Source organism: Stegodyphus dumicola, chromosome 6 (genome assembly GCF_044657685.1).
Source record: "Stegodyphus dumicola isolate Sdum_Otavi_A_Nest chromosome 6, ASM4465768v1".
NCBI lineage: Eukaryota > Metazoa > Arthropoda > Arachnida > Araneae > Eresidae > Stegodyphus > Stegodyphus dumicola.
Window position 1 is genome coordinate 88449101 of NC_140773.1, and position 14851 is coordinate 88463951.

The window sequence follows — 14851 nt, forward strand, 5'->3', positions numbered from 1 at the left end:
TAGATCTGAAGTAGGAAGATTATCTCTTAATAATAAATAAAATTGTCCTTGTGCTCTAACTCAATTTTCTGTATTCAACTTCACATGTTTAACCTACAATTTGATGACAACATTTTCTTCCAAAAAATCTTAATAAACAATTAAAAATATTAATTTTTCATTTTCCTATAAATAAATAAAAAACTGAATAAATCTAATATTTTAGTACGAAACTGTTCCATTTCAGAATCTCCAGCATGATTTGTCTGTATTCCCAAGTAATCCCAATTTTCTTTATTTGAACTCAAATAAGATTTAAAGTCCCAAATGTGAATCTCAAACATTTTAATTCCATGCCTAAAATATATCCATGGTGTAAAATCAGAAATGTTTTAACTTTTACATTAATTGTGATACAAAAAAGGAACACAATTACTTCAGCAAATAAATATATACCGTTCATAATATGTTCTATTTTTAGTACTATTACTATTTTACTTCAAGCAGAACCTAAATATTACATATTTACAAATCCTTAGTGTCATAAATACTGTAATGATTTCATAATATTTACACTATTCTTAGTATTTTGTTCATTTTTGCCAAGTATCATGCAAGATAACTCTGAATGTTTTTGAAATAATTTAAATTTGAAAATATAATCTGTAGAACAGTAGCATTTCTTATGGAAGTGAAAACTTCTGTTGAAACATGCTCACAATTTCATTTTGTGATGTCTATAGCTGTGTTGAGTCCATTGTTTCTTACAATATAATTCATTTAAAATTATTTTATCATATAACATTTTGAGTGTTATTAGAGCTGCACATTTAAGGCCAAAAATACCCTTCAGAAGCTCACATAGTTTCATGAATTATGAGAAACAATGGACTTAACACAGCTATAGACATGACAGAATGAAATTGTGAGCATGTTTCAACAGAAGTTTTCACTTCCATAAGAAATGTTACTGTTCTACAGATCATATTTTCATATAAAATTAAATCATTTCAAAAACATTCAGAGTTATCTTATCTTGCATGATACTTGACAAAAATGAACAGAATACCATTAATAATGTAAAGATTATGAAATCATTACAGCTGTTAAATATTTTTTTTCTTTTAAGATATGATATAACAATCATAAATCTATAAAATTTACATTTAGACAATTTGATACAGTTGCCAATTTAATACTTCATTGATTTAACCTTGCACCCTTTTGTTGCATGGAAAATGAAAAATACAATGTTTCTTTTAAATTTCAACTATAAGAGTGCTAACACACATACTTAGAAATAATTTCAAAGCATGTTCTTAAGACGTATTATAAAAAAATGAGGTAAAATTCTTGAAATTTATGTAAGAAAATTTCCTTCTTATTTAGCTATTAATATATTACTTTTGCAATATAAATCTTACTCAGAACAGTTATATATGAGCTCCGTTACCTGAAACAATTATATTACCTTTTATGGTAATAGTCTATTCATACTCTAAAATGTTAAGTAGCATTAGTATGCATTTAAAAAGGTTTGCAAAACATTACTCAACTGACATGCAAAAATCTTTCGAAAATTCATAAAAACACAAAATTTAAATAAAGTTGTATTGGTAGCATTAAAAAAAATGTTTTATTTAACATCATAATTAGAACATTTCCTTTTAATTCATTAAGGTAAAAAATATTAACGAGATTAATTTATTAGAAGGCAAAAAATAAAATCCCTTTACTTTCATTTACTACTAAATTTATATTACGAAAACTATGAAAATACCAATAGCAATGTATTAACTTCATGTCAGAGATTTGTTTTTTATTTATTAAAATACAGTTTTCTACTTGAAACTGTAATTAATTCATGATCTACAAAGTATATCAGATATTTCGATAAATAGGAGGCGATAATCAACCCTTCTTATTAATAATGAACATTCACAATAAAATTACAGTAATAAATGTACATACATTTTAGCAAAATCACCTTTTTTGGTATATTTATGAATTATTATTCATATTTGTAATAAAGGATTCATTTTTTTTTTATTAGGGGTGGCAAACCCTTTGGAAAGAGAGCCACTATCTTCAGAAAAAAAAAAAAAAAAAAAAAAAAAAAAAAAAGATGCAACTTCCAACTTTTCCAACATGCTATTTATTATTTATAAGCTAATTATGGAATTTTTACACAAACAGCATTTTTTTTTTTTTTTTTTTTTTTTTTTTTTTTTCATGCAAGTCTGAGCAGTGGAGATTTAAAAAACAATATAATAAATAAAACAAAAGTACAAATTTAGGGTTTATTGCTAATAAACATTTTTAAAGGTTCAGCCTGTTAGGTTATGTATAAAATAAAAATGAATAACTTGAAACATTTAATTTTTAAATAATTATTAAACAGTCAGTACATAATGTGGCTTTTGGATTTGCTTTTTTACCAAGTCATCTATATATATTAGTTCTTGAAGATGCTAACAAAATTAGGTGTTTTAGGTGCATATTAGTTAATGTTGAAGGATATTTTGCTTATGCTAATTATAGAACACATTTGTTCACAAATAACCAAATGTTGATCCAAACCTACAACAATATGAAAGCTAAATCATGTAAATTTGAAAAATTGCTCGTTGGTACAAATTTTCAAAATTCAATACAATTTGGATCACTTGCAGTTGAAATTAAGTTCTTTATATTTACTTTTCAGTGCAGTAGGTCAGTAATTTTAGTTTGGATTTCAGGTAGGTAACAAGTAACATCTTGCAGAGAAAGTGAGAAAGGATCATGTTTTTTTAATCAATTTGAAAATCACCAAATCTAGCACTGAATGAATCATGCAAAATGGATATTACATTTTTAAATCTATCACAGTTTGGAACATTATTGACTCTGTTAGCTAATTCTTGCATTAATAAGAAATGTGTTAATCTTTTTCCTCCAAAATTGAAACAATAAATTTAAAAAAAAAAAAAAAAAAAAACATGAACAACTAGGGTAGGAAAAATACAATCTTTTCCCTGTAATCTTAAATTATTTTAATTTTACATAATATCGATGAAAAAAGCTAAATCCCATTCCCAATCTTCATTCTTGAATAATAAGCACTCACTGAGCAGTTCACTGTTTTCTTCCAGATATTTTAAAACACATTCTGTCAAATTCCAAAACCTCATGAGTGCACTTCCTTCGGAAAGCAGCACACACTACAATAAAGAAGTAACTCGCTATCCTCTTCCGAGAAAAGCTCCCAAAACTGTCTATCAATTCAGAGCTAAAGCTTGTATTTTGTTGATACAGCATGTTACGGGGTCAACAACAGAAGACAGGTTTTGAATCCTTGGCAAAAAGAGCTTTTTTATAGATAATACAATGATACTTACTTACAAAACTTCCCAAATAATTTTCAAGCAATGTAACAAAACTTTACCATGCCAACCATGCAAAACATCCTATCTCTGCAAACACTAATTCACAGTACTTTGTTAACTTCACTTGTACTTTTAAATTCTTTAGAACTGTCCTCATCTGTGAAGAAAACCGGCTAGCACAAATCAAGTTCTAGAACAATATCAAAATTTTCGTTTGTATAATATACAAATATGCTTAACTGTGCATTGTCTGTGATGGCACAGCTTTTATCCAAGTTAATGAAAAGTATTTGCAATAGTACAGTCTTGAGAACATTTGCATGTCAACATCCTAGCCCATGTCATCTATATGATACATGACAGCATTTGTAGACATAAGTTACTTTATCAACCAAATTTTTAACATCAATGATGTCTTAGGCAGACAATAAAAGCCTACATTTTATTCCCCTCACTGTCAGAATAGTTTTTTTTTTTTTTTTTTTTTTTTTTCAGGCTAACAAGATAGAAAGTTCATAAGAAGTCTTCATCATAGCTTCCATTTTGTCATTTCACTTCAGAGGAACAAGGATTGCTGGCCTGCTAAAGATTTTTTTTATTAATAAATTTCATTCGTGTGATCCGACACAATATTTGTTATTGAAATCACTATGCAGTTGTTTGAAATATCAGCCCAGGTTAAATTTTTGGAGCACTACTACACAAATTCCACATATCAAACCTTTTTGGCTTCGAAAGATTTTGAAGTGTAAATAAAAATTGTTCTTTACAGACAGTTTTAAAATTGCAGTATCCTCTTTATATTTTCTTTTTGACATTGAATGCTTACTCATGGGCATAAATGAGCATAAAATTTTTAAAACAATGACGCTCAATGCCAAAAAGCAGTTTAAAAACAGTATAATGTCTTGCTCGGCAGTTTAAAATCATCTGAACCAAACAACCAGAGTGCCACTCTTGCTCGAAAATGGACAGCCAGAGCAAGACACAATGGAGCTAAAGCAAATCAACTTAAATCATTAGGCTGGTTCCATGACCACACTATCTTACCACATTGCTGTACAGGTGTGAAGCAGTGCTGCTTTCTGGCAATGTATTCAGCAGTATAAGAGGAAGGTTTTTACAGATTTTGACAAAGTTCCTGAAGATGACATTATTTTTTCAAATTTTTTAATTTTTCAATAAGCTTCCGCATGCCACTTTTAATACTTTGCTGCGCCACAGCCACAGATGGCCATCAATATTTTTAATACTCCATATAAAAGTATGTATTAAGAACTAAATTTTTCAGATCAATATTTAGTTAAAAAAATTACAGTCAAGAGTTAGAAGATAAGTTAAATCACTAATCTTTTGCAATAATGAAAAAAATTCCAAAGCATAAGTATTTTATTAGATTGCATTTTAAACAATTTATTTTGTCTATGATATCAGCCTTGGTCATAGTAATGATAAAATACCCAACAACAGCAACAAAAAAGAAGATGCAATAATTAACTTAATATTCTAAAAAGGTGTGCATTAATGATGCAAACCTTTTTAGAATTAATTAGAATTTTTAGAAACCTTTTTAACACACCAAAAAATTACATTTTTAATGTTGTTTAAATTTTTTTACTCATTAGTGCATGTGCTTACCAACGAAAACAGATATAAATATTACTATAATCAACAATCTTTCGAAAATATTTCATCGCATTAAAAAAAAAAAAAAGAAAGAAAGAAAGAAAGAAAGAAAAGGTGGGGAGAGGGGGGAAGAAAGAAAAGAGGTTCATATATAAACTGAAAACTGGTGCTGAGGTGAAATATTCACATAAAACCCCATTTTAAAATAATTTTTCCTCTTTGTTCCATGTTCCTGAGCAAAACAAAACTTCATTACAAGGAAAATTCACTTAATGACTTTAAAATGGTATTCTAATTAATTAAAATGTTATTTCAATCAGCAAGTGTTAAAATCATGATTCTGGATGAATTTAAACAATCTTTAAAGTACATGAATATTGACATATTTGTTAAATTTTCCTGCATTCAGAATAAGGGGAAAGGAAAAGAAAAATGGTTACTATATATGAAAAGAAAAGTACTGTTTCTTAAATAAGTATTTTTTAAATCCCTTCCAGTACTGCAAATCCTTAATGACATGGGCTGAAGTTCAACTTAGTGCTAAAAAAAAATACTAGTAAGTATAATGAAGCATACAAAATACATTTGGTACATATCTTTTTATTAAAAAAAGACTACAAAATTTTCTACAGTAAACTATAATGCAACTTTGTTAGGCAAATGTATTATCTACACAACAGTATTTTTAAGAACTATAAGAGTTTGGTATAATTACTACAGATGTATTGTAAAGATTTTCTCTTACAGGACATATGCTATAACTTGCTCTTTAAGTTCTGTAAAGAATACATTGATTAAATTTCACTGTGCTTTTTCTTTTTAACTCATTTACTATGGCTAAGACAGATGAGGTGAAACAAAACTACAGAGAGATATAAATACTCCATTCATGCAATTATAATATTTTTAAAGCATAATATGATGGCTCTAGACAAAGTAATTAACAAAACTGCAAACTGTAAGAAGTTATGTTGGTGGGAAATACTTAAATCATTTAAAAAACATATTAGGACAAAGAGGTTACTATTCATTAAGAACATAAATAAATTGCTAAAAATGATTCAATAAATGCACTTTGAATAAAAAGCAAAAAATTAAATGCATGCAAATATATCTTCTTCTTTTTTTTTTTTTTTTTTTTTTTTTTTTTCATTGCAGAAAACTTAAATCATAAGGCAAAAGAAGAAGCCCTAAGAAATATTTGCTTTCCAATGCTTTAAGTAAGCAAATAAAGTGGAAGACTACTAAGACTAATGTAAAATGATTCAATATTCATGCAAACTAGATCAAATTAGTGCCTTCCTAAAACTGTGCGTTAAAAGACATTTCAAACTGAAAGAGATAAACTGATTAATGATATACAAATACATAAAAATACAAATAAAAAATACAAACCAACAAATATTTCACTCAGACTTTATAGGAACAAAACAAATATATAGAAATTTTGTTGAGTATAATAGCTAATATAATAAAAATATTTTAATACTGAAAATTAATGTTTTCTAACTTATACTATGGCATGTAGATAATAATTCAGTTTGTGTCATGAAACTTTACAAAACATATATAAAATAAACAAAAAGTAACAAAATAATAAGCAATATTTAAAACACTAAAATAAATAACAATGGAATTTATGACTATCAAATGACCATCAAGAGTACATCTTGTTTGAAAATTTTATAAACATAAGCTCTCAAACATAAATAGCAATAACAAAAAAATTAAAATTAATTTACAAACAGCCTTGCTGTTGCATATAAAATTACAATACACATGCTGGAGTGAAAGGAGAACACAAAATGACGATATTTGTTCTAGAGACTTTACCCAAAGGATGATTTGTATTCACAATACTTTACACAAAGTACAGAAAAGTATTAACCTGTAGAGATAACTCAGTATGTGCAACGTGTTTCAAATGGGGAAATGGCAATATCAAAAATCATCTTCCTATTAATAAAACACTTAAGGTGAGTTTCTAGCCTTCAAACTTAACTATACAGTAACATATAGAAAATCACAAAGGTTTTTAATTCCTATTAATGTGGCTAGAGTTCAGAAATATTGATGATTATCACAGTTAAATGTTAGGCTAACATTTAACAGTGAATACTCAGCCCCTATATTGAATTCTGCAGCTGAAAGTGCATCATAAAATCTCTATGGTAATAGATTCCTTCCAAAACATAACTCAGTTATACCAAGCATGTTGACTCACAAGGGAAAAGTCTATAAAATGCTCTCATCTACAATCCTCATCAAACTCCAATAATTGCAAGCTGCACTGATTTCATACAGATTTTAGACATACACTTACTTGACAGTTCACAGACAAACACATTTTGACTATTTACACAATTTCATATATATGGTACTAAATTACAGAAGGGACGTTTAAGAAATTCACAAAAACAACAATACAAGTATCCACTTTGACAAGTTTGCACACTACACACATACATCATTTCTGCATCAACATGGATGTACAATAATTTGAAAACTTCCTTATTAGATGAATTAGGAAACTTTGGCATCGCCATATTGACAGTACCTAAAATGCCGATTTATTTTTTTATCACAGTTTAATGCTTAATATCTTGCATATTTCTGGACTCAAATTCAAGAGGTACATGAGAGTTTATGATGTTAACTTCTCACCTGCACTTATGTCATTACATGGATTCAAAGTTTATAGATTCGAATTTAATAACTCATAGAAAAATATTTCCATTAACTTTTACATGGAAGATTAAATTTTCTAATTGAGCAAAAGGTTATAAAAAAGTAAATTTCAGCAACTGATTACAGAAATTAGTGATCACAAGGGGAAAAAAAAAAAAAAAAAGCAAAATTTTACACACAAAAAACAAAACACAGAAAATCATTACTCAATCAAAAAATCTCATTAATTTTATTACTTCAGAAAAAGCCATCTTTTCAAAACCATTCAAATGCAATTAGACAAAGTGAGACAGAAGAAATATATATATAGATATATATATATTCTTGTACATAGATTGGATAGATTGGATCTTGTACATACATTGATAGGATATCTTCACCTAAGGAAGTTGAGAACATGAGATTGCTACGAACTACTTAACAAAGTAAATAGTTTAAAAACTGCCCAGGGCAGATGAAGATTCATGTTTGAAATGTATCTAGAGAGCAATATGTCTCAAGAGGTTAAATCAGAATAAAAGAGTTTCATTGGTGGATAGAAGATGTGCAGTAAATTTTAAATCTATCAAGCTATGAGATTTACATCCTCAGAAATTCAGTCTGCTATTTCCATTAAGTTTTGGCCACAAACCCTAAAATTATTACTTTTTAGGAACATAAAATATATACTAATACAACTATCTAAAAATCTAAACACATGATACAACAAAAGCAAAACCTCAGAATACTGAGAATGGCACAAAATAACAGACATTCTTTTTAAATTCAAATCTTTTATATGTATATATATATATATATATATAAATTGAAATCCATTTATTCAAGGAAATACTTCCTGCTTTAAACTGTACATTCTAAAAACTATGAGATCTCGAGTTAATATTACATACTGATTGTAGCCTATTGATTATTAAATTTCAAGACTAAGGTTCTTTAAGATATAATTAACAACTGGAATTAAATGCTAAACAGCAGGATTACATAAACTCTTCCTCTTCTTCAGGCTTGCGGATCCAAGTGCCGCGTCCAAGCTGTTGAAATCTGTTAAATAGCACCTCTTTGGCTGCTTGAAAATCTTTGGCTGCTCTTTTCGCTTCGCCGTAGGTAAGGTTAGAGAGATGTTCGACCCCAAATTTGGCAGCAATTTCCTTGAAACTTTGGAAGAGAACTGCCTTGCATAAACGTGACTGCAACTGACCTCCAGCCCTAAGCAATTATTAAAAAATAATTTCAAAATATAAAAGATCGCTTCACATCTTCTAATTATTTTAACTTTATAAACCGACAGAAGCACTACACACCTTTTGAAGCGTTTTTTAATAGAATTCTTAATCATGATCCTGTATCCACATGTTAATATCTTCCAAGACTTACTTACTTAGAAGCAGATATGTGAAATCATGGATAATTTCTAGCATTATATAAAACAAGACATTCACGTAACATACATAATTACAGTCATCAATTTAGTTTATAGGTTATGCATGTAAGATAAGTAGGCTATTCAGAAAGTAAGGAACGTTTCCGTCTGACGTCGCTAGGCGCGCACCGATCACATATATTTTGGTGTCTGCATGCTCGGCATCTCAGTCGGCGGCCAGCCATCACAATGGGAAAATTTCCACGCTGCCCGTTTTTCCGATATTCAAATTTAAAATGTGCGCTGCTATTGAAAATCCCGCCAGTTGTGAGGTGCGGTCTGTGATACGGTTTTTGTTGGCAATAAACCTAAAACCTATGGAAATTTATCGCAAGTGTGTGAAGTGGTGCATTCAGTTTAAAAATGGCCAAACTAACATTCACGATGAAGAGAAGAGTGGACGCCCTAGCATTGTGACAGACGAATTGGTCGCTAAAGTTGATGAATAGATTCATGGAAACCGCCGTTTCACAATAATGGAGCTTTCGCCTAGTTTTCCACAAGTTTCACGGACTTTGCTGTTTGAAATTGTCACACAAAAGCTAGGCTACCGCAAATTTTGTGCAAGATGGGTGCCGAAATAGCTTACAGACCACCATAAAGGTCAGCGAATGGGGACAGCTTTGACATTTCTGGAGGCCTATGACAGACATGGTGATTCATTACTGGATCGAATTGTAACTGGTGACGAGATGTGGGTGAGACACGTGAATTGCAAGAAAAAATTACAGTCCATGCAGTGGGGGCACACAAGTTCCCCCAAAAGACCAAGAAAATGTTTGCAAACCTTGTCACGAAAGAAGATTATGGCGACTGTGTTTTGGGATGTGCTTCTGATTGATTTTCTCGAACATGGTGCCACAATAAACTCTGAGCGGTGCTGTTAAACTTTTCGCAACCTTAGGAGAGCAGTTCAAAACAAGCGCCGAGGAAAGTTGACACCCAAAATTTTGTTTTTGCGCGACAATGTCCGACCTCACACGGCAAGCCGCACTCAAGAACTCCTTAATTCATTCAAATGGGAGGTTTTTCCTCCATCCGCCCTATAGTCCCGATCTTGCACCTACTGATTTTCCCTTGTTTCCAAGAATGAAGAACTGGCTAGCAACACAGCGCTTTGACTATGACAAGGAGCTGCAGGTGCGCATCACTGAGTGGCTGAGATCGCAGGCGGCAGAATTCTATGACGAAGGAATTTCAAAGCTTGTCCACCACTATGATAAGTGCCTCAATTTGTTTGGTGACTATATAGAAAAGTAGAATTTTAGTCAATCTTTCTGATGCTTATGATTCCCCCCCCCCTTGTACTTAGTTTCTTTTTAATTCCAAAACGTTCCTTACTTTCTGAATATTCCTTGCATAACCAATTTTAAATAAAGTAACACACTATTCCATATACTATATTATATATTGTGTTATTACTAAAATACTACTGCACTAACACTGTTGTTAAAGAAAACAGCAAAAGGCCTAACTAGATATAACTAACATTCAGAAATTGCTATTGTAACATTTATTTGCCCTGTCCAGTAGAAAAAACATGTCAGCCAACTAGATAGGCCTAACTAGATATAACTAACATTCAGAAATTGCTATTCTAACATTTATCTGCCATGTCCAGTGGAGAAAATATGTCGCCAAAAGTAGCCAATGCAGTCCCAATGTAATATTAGTTATACTTGACATAATATGTCATATCATTTAGAAAAGTGACTAACAAATATATATCAAGTTAAAACCCAAATGTGTTGTTGGCCCCATGAGACTGATGCAGATCCAGGATCTGAAATGCTGTTTGCATGTGCCCAGTATGGCAATATGTGCTAAATTCAGCATTATGAAATACATTACACAATAAAATACTCTCTCTTTCATCTGTTGGGGAAAAGAGATCCTAACATTTTAACATAATCTGCAAAACACAAATGAAAAATGCAGTTCTGGGACCATACAATAAAGCACAGCAAAATAAATTAAATAAATAAAATTTGTGTTATTGAAACACACTACCTCTCAAAACCTTATATCAGGGTTCATACACACTTCTGCACATAAAAACTATCCCCCTTTTGTAACTTCACTTTTGTAATTAGTAAGAATAAAATAAATCTAAGTAGGATGTATTATTATTAAATATAATCTAATATTTAACTTAATTACAAAACAATTTCAAGAATAAAATTAACTTCATAAACCTTTTTAAGTAATTAGCATTAAATTATAAATTTCCTTGAAATATTTATATTTTACACTTGTAATTTTCCCATACATTTTACAAAAGATTAGTGGCTTTTTATTAAATTTTACTTAGCATTATATTGATTCTTTCATTCCTCATTTCATCATACATTTGCTCAGTGCAGAAGTATATCCAAATTTTATGTCAAGTGATCGAGTTAAATTAGTTTAATTGTGAAATAAAATAATAATCAGCATGACTCATAACAAAATTTTGGCTGTAGCCTCTACAGCTGCTTGCTTACAGACAAAGAGCTGCTGATCAGAACAGATGTGAACACATGACATTGGTACTGTTGGTAAACAGACATGAATGGATGATGTTCGTAAGTGTTGAAAGTTAGCTGCATTTTGACACGTTAATGTTATAGATTAGCATAGATTTGCTGGAGCTATAATCCAGTTAATATGCAGTATTTAACGTAAAGCTGCAATAAGCCAATGAAACACTAGAAGTTATAGGCTGTTTTACATTATTTTAAGTCTTTTTAGCTATAAAGAATAAAGTTTTATGTTAATTTTTACATTTTTGTATTGTATCTTTGTATTAAGTAATTCCACAGGATATAACTTCTTAGGGTGAGCAGTTTATAGGTGAGCAAATATTTAAATTATACAGTTAGATACTCTTAGTTACAACAGGTTTGAATGGTTACAATAAGATTTTTTTTTTTTTTTTTAACTTCTAAAAAAACAGTTATTAAAAAGCACTGAGGACATTTTACAGCACTTATTAATTTATAATACTGATTCTAAAATTATATTAGTATAACTATATATCAAAAGCTATAAAACATTTATGTTTTATAGCAACAACAAACAAAATGTTTATGCATCTTTTTAATTTGAAAATTACTTAGATATTTTAGCAAATTTACATCAGAATACTCCTCTTTAGTGTCTAAGTTTATTTGTTTCAATAAACAAATCAAAATTCCCATTAATCTCTGCAATTTGTTAATGTTTCAACAATGCACCTTTGAGGAATAATTTTCTCTTCTTTATAAAATCAATTTTTTTCCAATGAATTTCCTCTCCATTTTAGCATTTTCAGATTTAATTAAAGATTTCTGTTATTCTAAAGAATTGCTTGTACTTAGAATGCACAGAAGGAACTGCTAATTTTATTTCTTTAATAACATAAGTATTGAGAATAAAAATGAAATTATATAAGTCAAAGCCAGTACCAGAGCCAGTCTCACAGAATTTTTAGAATTTAGTGAAGCACTGAGCAATAAAATATAAGGTAGGCATTAAGGTATGCATGGTGACATATAATGATTTAATTTTTAATAAATTGTCAGTTTTTAATTTCTTATTTCTTTGCTTTCTTTGCACGCTTTAAAGCTTGCGTCTAGTTGAAAGATAAGAAAATAAAAGGAAGATAAAGATGTAATATCACTTTAATATATGGCAGGAGAAAATAAAAATGTTTCATTTTTATGCTGTTTCTCCAATATAATTCGGTACTTCCTTATCACAACAGGCTCCAAGACTGAATCGCTAATCAATCAAAATATCTTGCAGTGCGTTCTTATACCTTGCTACATGTTACATGAGATTAAATTTTTGAGAAAGAACCTATAATTATATATTTGAGAAAGTACCTATAATTTTAATATATTATCATTATTTTTATATTTATCAATATTTGTAAAAAAAATCAAAATTTCACAAATGACATAATAAAAAATTTCGTATACCAACTGATCTTGAACTTGCCAAAATGTTGATATGTCACCAAATTTCATGCTGCGTAATAAAAGAACTCGTATCTCAAAAAAAGAAAAGTTGTTTTTAATGTAACGTCTTATAAACTCTTCATTCTCAGAAAAGAAATTAATTTGAAATATTTGTTTCTATCAAGGCACGGTCTCATTTATATTACAAAGTAAGAAAAAATTAAAACGTTAACAAATCAAATACATATTTATCAATGTATCTCAAAAAAATATTCCTCCAAAATGTTAATTCCCACTCAAAATTGCAATTCAGATGAGGAAAATTACAGAAATTTTCCTGGTTATGGCCAAAATTAGGGACTTTAAAGGACCAAAAATTGTTTCCGGAAACCCTTAAGATTTGTGTACTTTTATGCACTGTAAGACTGTACAAACTATGAATATCCCTTATAAATTTATTACTTTATGAGTCAAAACTTTTCTACTTCATCTTAATTGTAAGCATTACAAGAAGGTTGCAATTTTGTAATGGTATGGTAAAACAAAGAATTTTCAATAACTGTCCGATGAAAATGAACTACCTCTCAAAAGTAACATATTGACTAACATATCAGACATGAATTTTTTCAAAATTTTTTACTATTTGTAATTCCTGTAAGAGACTTGAAATTTAAAATCTTTAAATTTAATTTCCACTTTATAGTAAAATATTTCATTATGAATTTTTCATAGTAATACTGTGGACATACAGCAGCAAGATGGTAATGCATTATGCAAATTGCTGTAAACATTTCCCTTTTAACCTCCGCAAAAAACTGTAAAATACTTTGCATGTTTTCAAAGAAATTACTATTAACTTAAAAATGAAACATAAAATTTAAATTGTTACATCATAAAATTCATACGACTTAAATTTTATTATAAAATAAAAGCTGATTTGGTGGGAGCAAGCTGGCAATGAACTGACAGATTGTATGAGCAAGCATGGTGCCTCATCCAGTTTCCTGTTGTGCGAAGACGTGCTGTCGGGTCTTGTCGCACTGTTCAGTAGGTCAGTTCATTACCTGCTCTCCTACACAATACATGTCAACTCAATCAGCAAAAGGCGTCTTCAACTAGACACAAAGTGAAATGCCCCATTCCTGGTAGAGATGTTAGCTGTAATATACTGTCCACACAAAAAAGATGTGTTAGGTGTTACAACTGGATTCAGCTATAAAAGGATAATTCAGGGCAGTCAAAGAAGAATCAAGGAAGCTATATTGACTTTTCCAAATGATGAAAACTTTGATGCATCCCAAATTATAGCGGTTAGATGGAACAGAACTGCAGTGAAAACAGGAAACTCACTAGGTGTCATTTGTTTACAAGAAAAAAGTTTCAGAAATATTTGCAGGGGTGATATGGCAGCTTCTTTCCAATGATCTACCGCTAAGGCACAAGCACAGGCACATGGTAAGTCATCTGGATAGACTGAGAGTGAGTTCTCATTCACTTTATGGACCTATAGGCAAGAGCTCGGTCGACTGTCGGTACCTCTAAGCAACCAATATTCAATCAGTTGAGAGAAATTTCCCAACCATGGAAGATAATGCTTTAAATCTCAGTATGGTTAAAAATATCTGTGGGATATAAGCTGAGCTGATGTTAAATGCTCAACAAATCTGGCAACGCAAAGTCTTAGGAAACTTCTAATGCAAAATGGCTCACTATGGGCAACACAGTCCTTTATGCAGCACTAATCCATCAGCCACCTTCAAGGAGATGACTTCAACAGGACGTTTCCATTAACATATGGCATACTTTTGTTCTTTCCGTACCTCAATGATAAATTGAAGGACATGATGGGTGGT

General features: G+C 30.1%; 1 protein-coding gene across 1 annotated transcript in view; it reads right to left on the minus strand.

Moving 5' to 3' along the window:
- Window positions 1-6085: 6085 nt before the first annotated feature.
- Window positions 6086-14851, minus strand: part of LOC118189760 (uncharacterized) — an 82536-nt gene continuing 73770 nt past the window's right edge. Inside the window, exon 11 of the mRNA XM_085818649.1 lies at window positions 6086-8864. Coding sequence (XP_085674775.1) covers window positions 8636-8864 — 229 coding nt within the window. The 3' untranslated portion in view covers window positions 6086-8635. The remainder of the gene's footprint in view (window positions 8865-14851) is intronic.